The 9,871-nt window shown below is 59.1% G+C and overlaps 1 protein-coding gene across 1 annotated transcript in view; it reads right to left on the reverse strand.

Moving 5' to 3' along the window:
• TNFRSF13B (TNF receptor superfamily member 13B) overlaps nucleotides 1-1,415 on the reverse strand; it is a 2,797-nt gene extending 1,382 nt beyond the window's left edge. The window contains exons 1-2 of the mRNA XM_005425977.1: nucleotides 1,277-1,415; nucleotides 310-430 (exon numbers count right to left, since the gene is read on the reverse strand). Of these exons, the coding sequence (XP_005426034.1) occupies nucleotides 310-430; nucleotides 1,277-1,415 (260 nt within the window). The remainder of the gene's footprint in view (nucleotides 1-309; nucleotides 431-1,276) is intronic.
• Nucleotides 1,416-9,871: the final 8,456 nt, after the last annotated feature.

Genomic DNA, 9,871 nt, shown 5'->3' on the forward strand with positions numbered 1-9,871 from the left:
TCCGCTGGGAAAGACTTTGGGAGCAGCTCTGTGTCCCCTCTGCTCCCTGGCATTTCTCCTCCATGGCGAGGCGGAGGAGATCCCTTCCCACGCCCCATTCACACCCTCCCACATCTTCAGGTGGGTGCAGGACCCCAGCCCCAGGGCAGGAATTGGAGTCCCCCCTGCCCTGGGAGCTGCCCAGCCTGGAAACACCAGCGCGGGCAGGGAAAGGCCACGGTGGGAGGGAGAAAATGGGAGATGAGCCCTGGCTGCTTTCCCCAGCCCCGGTTCCAGGACAAGGAGGGGTTCTGGAGCCCCTTGCCCAACTCACGCTCGCAGGACGGGGCACATTCCCGGGGGTGCTGCCCGCACACCGAGCTGCACCTGATGCAGTTCTTCACCAGATCATCGTAGTAAAATCCCGGTCTCTTGTTGCAGTCCATGGACTCTGGGGGAGGGAAGGGGAGAGGAGGGGAGGGAGATGACCGCGGTGTCCTCAGCACATCCCCCCCACCCCAGTACATGGCAGGACGAGCCCAGCTCCTGCTCTGGCAGCTCAGGGGGGACCTGCCTGCACCCCAGAGCCCCTGCAGGGCTGCCAGGGGCACAGACCCGGGATTCGGGGGGGTCTTTGGCTGGAGGGCTGGGGAAAGGCCTCTGCTGGCAGCTGCTCAGGGAGGGGATGGTCTCAGCCAGCCTGGGCTCCCCTGGGAGCTCCTGGCTGCTGCTCTCAGAGCTGCTGCTGCTGCCCTGGGGCTTGCACAGCTCCCTGGGACACACCAAAACCTCCCTCAGGATGCCAGGAACGGCATCTGCTGTCCTCAAGGAGGAGATGTTCACCTGTGGCTGCTGAATGAGCCCTGGGTGGGTGAAGCCACCTCAGCCTGTGACTCCAGGAAGGGTGCTGGCACAGGGCTGGGCACCAAAGCTCGTTTGTCCCTTGTCCCCCTCCCCAGCTGTTTTCAAGACACCTCAGGGCCTGTCCCAGGCTGGGCGTTTGTCATTATCCACATCCCTGCCTCTGGAGGGTGGAATAGGGAATTCTCCAGCAGGGAACAGGAGTGCAGGTGCAGCCTGGTGACCCCAGAAGGGAGCAGAGCTGCAGGCCCCTGGTGCTGCTGCTGAGCTGTTGCCAGCCCCAGCCCATCCATGGGGAGCTGCCACATCCCCCTGTGGATTTGGCCTGAAGCTCTGCAAGGCTGAGCCTGCCCTGGGGTTCATCCCAGGCTCTGCTCCTCCCCCCCAGCCTGGCCCCATCCCTGACCCTTCCCTGCAGGGGCAGCCCAGCACTCACCACACACAGCATCACACTTCCTGGCCAGGGACTGCCTGCAGGCCAGGCTGCAGGGGATGCACTGGGAAACGAGGGTGTCCCAGTACTCCTGGTCAGTGCAGTTCCTCATGGCATCCTGCCCCGCTCGTGGCCCATCCATGGCTGCAGGAGAGACACACGTGGGGATGGGGGGGTCACCACGGGCTCCTCTGCAGCCACCTCGTCCCTTTCTGGGGCTGGGACCCTGGCAGGGGATCCTGGCTGTCCCTCAGCCCTCTCTGGGCCCAGGCCTGAGCAGGAGCACACAGCCAAATCTGCTGTTCAGGCTGTGTGTGCGTCCTGTGCCAGTCCCAGGGGACACAGAGCCCACCCTGGCCTGGAGGTGGCCCTGAGCTGTGCCCTGGGGATCTGGGGGTCCCTGCACCTGCCAGAGGAGCACTGGGGATTATTCCTGTCCTTGCAGGCTTTTCTGAAAGTACCAGAAACACCACCTTGTGCGTCATTCCTGCCCTTTCTCTTGGGTGTTCTGGTGTCATAGTGAAACCAGGCTGATGTGTGAGACATGTCAGAGCAGAAGAAGGAGGGAAATCTCCCCAGGAGACTTTAGGCACCAGTTTAAGCAGTGCCAGCTGGAGGTGGACGTGCTCTTGTCCCTGTCACCGGCTGCTTGTCCCCATCCTCTGCTGCCCCAGTGCTCCCAGTGCCCTTGTGCACTGGGTGTGATGCCAGAGGCACAGGAGCAGCTCTCAGCAGCATAAAAACCATCCAGACCTCACATTTAGAAGAATTGGCTGGCTGATAACAGCTCCTGGGCTGTGCCACACGCAGGGGCTGCAGCTGCAGGAAGCTCAAACGCAGCAGGAGGGGGGCAGTGGTGGCCACGAGCCCTTTGAGGCTCCCGAGAGCCTCATCCCTCCCCAGAGCCCTCCTGGAGCTGCAGCTCTTTCCTGCAGGGTGGGAGATGCTGGTGCTGATGGCCCCAAAGGCTCAAAGCTTCCCCAAGCTGCAGAGTCAGCTCCCTAAGGCTGAGCTGCTGCTTTGGCACAGCCAAACCTTTGATTTTTACAGAGAAAATCCCCTGTGCTCCTGCAGGATCTCTCTTCAGGACTGAGATTGGGCACTTTGCATGTCTGTCCTGCCCACCCAGCACCTTCCCTGCAGGATGGGCTGGGTCCTACCTGGGGCAGCGCAAGAGAACCCCCCCCCCCATTCCCAAGGAAAAATCCTCCCTGCCCTGGGATGCTGGCCTGACACTCCCAGTTGTTCAATTCACATTGCTATCAATTAAATAATGACTTTCTGTGGAGCTGGCTGGAGACATCCCCAGGGCAGAGCGAGGCTCAGGCCGTTGCTCTCCTCGGATGCTCAGGGAACAAACCCGGGCTTTGCACCCAGAGAACCCCCCAGGGCTGGCAGGAAACCCTCTGGGGATGGCAGGGGCTGAGCCATCCTTGGCCTGGGTGGGGTTTCCCATGGGATAAGGGATGGGAACAGATCTGGGGTTCTGTTAAAGCTGAGGGGCTGCAGGATGGGAACCTCCCTCCCAGGGGCTGTGAGGACACCTCCAAGTGGATGTTTGGTCTCTTCTAGGACAGACCTTCCCCTCCCCGGGGAGTCCCAAGGTACGTGTGGTGCTCCCAGCATGGACTTCTCAGCCATGGATTTTCCAGCAGAGCCAGCTGAGTCTTTCCCTCTGCCTCTCAACCACCAGGACCCTCTGAATTCCCCCACAGACCCCTCGTGCCAAGCTTCAGGCAACCACAGGACAGGGGGGAATGGCTTTAAGCTGAAGGAGGGTAGATTTAGATAAGTTATCAGGAAAAAATTCCTTCCTATGAGGGTGATGAGGCCCTGGCACAGATTCCCAGAGCAGCTGGGGCTGCCCCTGGATCCCTGGCAGTGCCCAAGGCCAGGCTGGATGGGGCTTGGAGCAACCTGGGACAGTGGGAGGTGCCCATAGCAGGGGGATGAGAATTCAGCTCCCCACCAGCTCAAACCACTCTGTGATTCCCCCTCCAGCCCCACAGCAGGGTGGGAGCTCTGAGCAGAGCCTCCCCTCCCTGCTGGCCCTGGGAGCATGGCCAGCCCCAGCCTTGGCCCCCAAACCCCCCAGCCCACCCCAGAGCCCCTCCATGGGTCACTCACATCTGGCTCTCCAGCAGTGGCTACTCCCCCTGGGCTCCAGCCATGGCCCCTGGAGCTGCAGCACTGAGCCCCTGCCTGGCCCAGGGTTATTATTAGAGAGATTTGGTTAATGCCTGGCTCTGCACTTCCTGGGGCTTCCCCTCGTCCCTTCCATGCAAATTGGCTGCACACTCAGAGCCCTGCACTGGCTCCTGGGTCCCTGGGCTGCTGGGGACGGCGTGGGGGACACTGCGGGCTGATGTGTCACCAGGGCCAGGGCCAGGTGTCCTGGGGCAGGTGGGCACATTTCAGAGGGCCCTGGTGGAGTGGGAGCCCTCAGCACCTGCTCGTGCAGCTCGGGACTGCAGCAGAATCCCAGAATCACAAAGGTTGGAAAAGCCCTCTCCGACTGAGCCCAGCCATGGCCCCAGCCCTGCCACGGTCACTGAAGAGCCACGTCCCCAAGTGCCACCCTGAAACACCTTTTAGATCCCGCCAGGGGTGGTTCCACCCCTGCAGCCTGTGCCAGGGAGATGTTTCCTTCAGGGAAAGGTGTTTCACCCTGCCAGGACCAAGCACTGCTGGGAGCATCCATCCTCCCCATGTCCCCAGCATGGTCAGCACAAGCCACTCTCCTGTTGTCTTAAACTCTGATTCTTTTATTTTTGTGAGGTGCCTTAAACGCTGACTTTTTTTCTTCCTTTTTTTTTTCCCTGAGGTGCCTTAAACACTGATTTTTTTAAATTTTTTTGTGTGTTTGTGTGTGAGGTGCCTTAAACACTGAGATTTTTTTTAGTGAGTTGCTTTAAACACTGATTTTTTTTTATTATTGAGGTGCCTTAAATACTGTTTTTTTGGTTTTTTGGGTTTTTTTTAGTGAGTTGCCTTAAACACTGATTTTTTTTTTTTTTTGTGAGTTGCCTTAAACACTGATTTTCTCAGGTGCTCCACGTCTGGGAGGCAGGAGGGCTGTGCTGTGCCCTGCATGGGCAGCTGAGTCCTGGCTGGGCTGGGGGCACGGAGCATTAATAGCACATTAATAACTCATTAATAGCACACTAATAACTCATTAATAGCACATTAACAACTCATTAATAGCACATCTTGTTTTCACAGGGGCAAAGAGCCACCTCTGCCCTGCCGGCAGCCTCCAGAGGTTTGTCGCTGCCCCTGCGGGGATGCTGGGCATGGCCCTGGCAGCACACGAGGCGCTGGCAGCGCGGCACAGCCGTGACTCAGCTCAGCCCAGAGGGACCTTTCTGCAGAAGCAGCTGAAGGAGGAAGGAAGCAGCAATACCTGTTACTAAAAGCATTCGTGGAGCAGCACCAAGGGTTCTTCCGTTTGGTTCAAAAGCTCCTGGTCTGTGCTTGCCACGTGCAGCTGGAGAGGCCAGAGGATGTTTTGCTGCCGTGTCCACTGCAGGGACGCTGGAGGCTGATCCTGCTCAGGGGGAGCAGAGGAGCCCAGCACCTCGTGTTTGGATGTGGCCCATGAGACCCCAGATGCTGAGGGAGGGTGGGAAGCAGCTCTGGCACCATCCAGAGCACCTCAGGCCTTGGAGCAAGGACCAGCAGAGGAGGCACCATGGCCGCAGGGACACTGCCACACGTTGTATCTGGCACAAAGGACGAGATCACTGCTGTGCTGAGCCTCCCCCTGGGAGGGAAATCCCGATTTTGGCGTTGCCTGAGCTGGGTGAGTGTGGCAGAGCAGGAGATGGCCCTGCAGAGGTGGCCCCAGCTCGCTGCTCTCGGGGTTTTGCAGGGGAAACTCACCTCTGTAAATAGCAGCAGAGACTTGCAGTTTCCACCCTGGTGAGCCCTCAGGAGGGAAGTGAGAAGCACTTGGGGGTGGTTTGTCCCTGCTGGCTGAGCAGGGAGCAGGCAGTGTGCTCTCAGCTGTACAGTTCTGGGGCTGTCTGGGCCGGAGCCCCATGTCCTCGGCTGTGTGCCCCAGTTCCTCACCCCCTGTGCCCCAGACACCCTCACCCCCTCCTCAGCCTCTGAGGGCTCTGTGGCTCCCCAGCACCCCCAGACACGGTGCCCCATGAGCTCCTGCCCCGCAGCCAAGGCAGCGGCTGCCACCCTGCCGTGCCTGGGGCTGTTCCTGTGCTTTGGGCAGCCACCACCAGCCCCTTGTTCTGGATTTCTGGATTAAATCCTTCCTCTGCTGGGTTCAGTGGTTCCACAGAGCATCAACCAGGATTCTTACAAACCAGCAGCTCCCTGTGCATCCTCCCAGTGCCCTGCATCCCTCTGCATCCCCCTGCATCCCCCACAAGGTTTTGCATCCCTCAGAGCCCATCTGCACCTGGCTCTGGAGGTGCCCCGCTCTCTTTGGGGTGACAGAGCCCAGGTTTTTTCCTGACAACAAAATCTATTTTTCTTGCAGCAGTGCTGCAAGGAGAGCTGCAGGTAACACAGGCAGACAGGGTGGGCAGTGTTTGGCTCTGAAGTTTTAGGGGGTGCTTGGCCTTCCCCTTGAGCAGCTCTGCTGGGATGAGTCCCTGCCCTGAGCCCAGCTGCTTTTAGCAGTGCCGAGCCTTGGCCAGGGCGTTTGCTCGCACAGCTGCTCCCTTCAGGAGCTGAGAAGAGGAGCCCTGGGGGAAGGAGGGGAAGAGGAGCCCTGGGGGAAGGAGGGGAAGAGGAGCCCTGGGGGAAGGAGGGGAAGAGGAGCCTTTTTCGGCCGAAACTGCCGATTGCGGGCCGGGCTGAGCGCAGCCGGCTCCGAGGGCTCATTTCCCAGCACAGATGGCTCCGAGGGCTCATTTCTGTCACCCCAATTCCCCGCGGGGCGCCGGGGCCAGGATGTGCCTGTCCCGGGGCATCCCCCTGTCCTGTCACCATCACCTCACGGCGCACCCAGAGTCACTGCAGGACTGCCACAGCTGTCACCGGGCCGTGCGGGGCTCTGGGGACACCGGGGGGCTCTGCAGAGCCGTGGCCGTGCTGTGGCACTGCCACTCGTGGGGACCATCCCCGTGTGCCCGGGCTGTGCCCCAGAGCCCCAAGGTGCGGGTCCTTGTCCCCGCTGCTGTCCGGAGCTCCTGGGCACGGCTGTCCCCAGGGTCTGTCCTGTGTGTCTGTCCCCAGGATCTGTGTGTCTGTCCCCTGGCTCTGCTCCGTGTGTCTGTCCCCCAGAACTGTTCTGTGTGACTGTCCCCAGGATCTGTGTGTCTGTCGGTCTGTTCTGTGTGTCTGTCCCCGGGATCTGTGTGTCTGTCCCCTGTTCTGTGTGTCTGTCCCCCTGTTCTGTGTGTCTGTCCCCAGGATCTGTGTGTCTGTCCCCAGGCTCTGCTCCGTGTGTCTGTCCCCAAGAACTGTTCTGTGTGACTGTCCCCAGGATCTGTGTGTCTGTCGGTCTGTTCTGTGTGTCTGTCCCCGGGATCTGTGTGTCTGTCCCCTGTTCTGTGTGTCTGCCCCCTGCTCTGTTCTGTGTGTCTGTCCCCGGGATCTGTGTGTCTGTCCCCAGGATCTGTGTGTCTGCCCCCTGCTCTGTTCTGTGTGTCTGTCCCCGGGATCTGTGTGTCTGTCCCCTGTTCTGTGTGTCTGTCCCCCTGTTCTGTGTGTCTGTCCCCAGGAGATGGCACCCTCGGCCAGCCCAGCCTGGCTCCGGCTGTCCCCGCGCCCGGAATCCTCCAACGCGGCCGCTCCAGCCCGGCCAAAGGGAATCACAATTTATGGAATGGTTGGGGTTGAAAGGACCTTAAAGCCCATCCAGTTCCACCCCCGACAGGCACAGGGACACTTTTCACCATCCCAGGTTGCTCCAGGCCCATCCAACCCAGGTGGGACAGGTCCCTGTGGGATGCAGCCCCAGGCGGCTCCTGCCCCCCCCTGGCGCCTCTGTTCCAGCACCCCCAGATCCGGGGGGTTCGGGGCCCCCTCACAGCCCACACTGCTCCATTCTCCCTCTGCTCCCCATCCTGGCACCACCGCTGGGGCATCACCCCAAGGATGCTCAGTGCCCACCGGGGTCTGGCACCCTGTGCCAGGCTCTGACCCTCACAGAGGCTGTGCCAGGGCTGTGGGAGAGCCCTGGGTGACCCAGGCTCCAGAGCTGCATCAGCAGGGTGGGGCTGCAACAGCCTCCTCGCCAAAACCCAGCACTGATCAGGAAAAGGAAAGCATTTCACCAAATTTTACCAAAACCCAGGCTGTGCTCCCCAAACCCAGCTGGAAACCAAGGATGGCCAGATGGGTAAAGAGCTGGGCTGGCTGAGGTCTGGCACAGAAATGAGGAAAAAGCCCTAAAAATGTGTAGGTAAGGAGCAGGGTTCAGTGCCAGGGCTGTGTGCTGAGGTGTAAAGCGTGGGTGGTGGATAAGGGAGATGAGTCAAAGAACAATCTTTGGCCAGAACAGCTGATCTGATTACGTGGGGTTTTGACCTGGTGGGAACAACTCCTTGTCCTCACTGCTGAGTTCTCTCTGGAGAGGTGTTTTCCTGGCAGAACCCTCATGGGAAGGGGTTTGCAGCCTGCCCAGGAGCTCTGCTGTTAATTTTTAACTCTAAAACCCTGGGGAAATTCCAGAGGACTGGAGGGTGGCCAGTGGGAGTCAATTTAATATTTAAAAGGGATAAAAGGGCTGATCCTGGGAATTACAGGCCAGGTGAGGCTGATCGCCGTCCCTGCACAAATTATGGGCTGGGTAATTGAGGATGGTGTCAGCCAAAAATTAGAAGCTAAAAATATAATTAAGGTCGTTAGCTTGGTTTCATGGATGGCAGCTCCTGTCAAGTGAGTCGGCTTTGGTTTTTGGCATGACTCTGGGCTGGCTGATAAAGCTAATTGTGCTGCTGCTTTATAATGGGTTTCTCCAAAGTATTTAATTCAGGGCCATGTGACATTTTCATTTGTAGGACTTGCATTATATGGAGCCAGCAGAGCAGACATCCCACGGCTGCGCTGGCAGCTCGGGGCGGTGGCCAAGGGGGCTGAGAGCACTGGGTTTGCACAGGCTGGTGTTTTCAGCAGGGGTGCTGAGGTGAGAGGGGGTTGGCAGGACAGGCAGCCTCACAGGGGGATCCCCTCTGCCCTGCCCAGCAGCCAAAATGTGGGGAAAACCAGGTGGGAGTAAAATATATGGATTTTCCTGCTAAAGCACAGTGAGGTCTGATGGCAGCAGCAGGCACTGATAACCCAGCTGTGGGTGTAATTAATCAATTTTAGGAGAAAGGTATGAAGTCGCAGACATTTGGCATCTCTGGACAAGAGGAAAGTTCTGCTTGGTGGGACAGGATTTATTGTGGCTTCTGGGACAAGCCCAAGCCTCTGCATGCATGTGCAGCTTGCTCTGGACCATCCTCATGGGCTTTTCCAGCCCCATGGAAGCTGCATCCTCCCCTCTGGACTGCATCAGCTGCAGCTGAGTGCCGTGGGTTTCCTCCAGTGGATATTTGGGTCCTTTTATTCTTCCCAGTGGGAAAGATGGGGTTGAATTGGGCTTGGAGCAACCTGGTCTAGTGGAAGGTGTCCCTGCCTTGGACAGGGTGTGGAACAAGATGGTCTTTAAACCACTGTGATTCTGTGACAGCTAGGCACAGGGGTCTTTCTCTCCATCCAGGAAGGTGTTTTTCACCCCATATGGATTTTTCCCTTGTGGGTCTCACCCCTATAATACACACGGTGGCACAAGGGGCACCCAAGCCTCCTTTGGTCAGTGTTTCCTTTGGCAGACGTTCCCCAGGCAGGGCTGTGGAAGGTTCTGGATCCCTGCAGATCCCCAGGGGCTGCATCCAGCATCCCACAGTGGATGGGATGCTCCCACTCCAGGTGGAGCAGGGCAGGAGCGGGGAGCCCTCTCAGCCCAATCCCGGGGCTCGCCAGCTCCGAGCGTGACTCCTGCCCTCTGCCCCGGGCACCCATCTGTCTGTCTGTCTGTCTGTCTGTCCCTCCCTGGACTGACTGACCTGTCCATCCCTGGTCTGTCTGACATGTCTCTCTGTCTGTCCGTCCGTCCCTCCCAGCCCGCCACAGGCCTCATTGACTATGCCCAGCTGGAGGTGACAGTGCGGCTGACCCATCTGTCTGTCTGTCTGTCTGTCTGTCCCTCCCTGGACTGACTGACCTGTATTCCTGGAGGGTTTTGCCGGTGCCTCCCCAGGCCGGGCAGGTGAGTAACACCTCCTGCTCTGCAGCTTGTTTACCTGGCGCTGGGGTTCCTTTTTGGAAGGCTGACTCACCACAGCACCTTCCCCCTCTGCCACTGCGGCTCCCTGACAAAAACTTTCCATTTTCCCATTGTTTTAATTGCCCTCATTTGAGAAAACTCCTCCGGAAAAAAAAAAAAAACCAAACTGGCTGTGGGTTGGAGAGACAGGGCAGCCCCAGCCGGGCATTCCCACAGCAATGGGATGGGATGGGATGGGATGATGGGGTGGGACAGCCAGCCCATGGCACACCTTGGGGACCGCAGTGGCAGCACCCGGGGCACGCAGGGCATGTGGCAGCGAGGTTCCAGCAGCAGCGAGCGTGGCACACGGGCGGCTC

Source organism: Geospiza fortis, unplaced genomic scaffold (assembly GCF_000277835.1).
Source record: "Geospiza fortis unplaced genomic scaffold, GeoFor_1.0 scaffold213, whole genome shotgun sequence".
Taxonomy (NCBI): Eukaryota; Metazoa; Chordata; class Aves; order Passeriformes; family Thraupidae; genus Geospiza; species Geospiza fortis.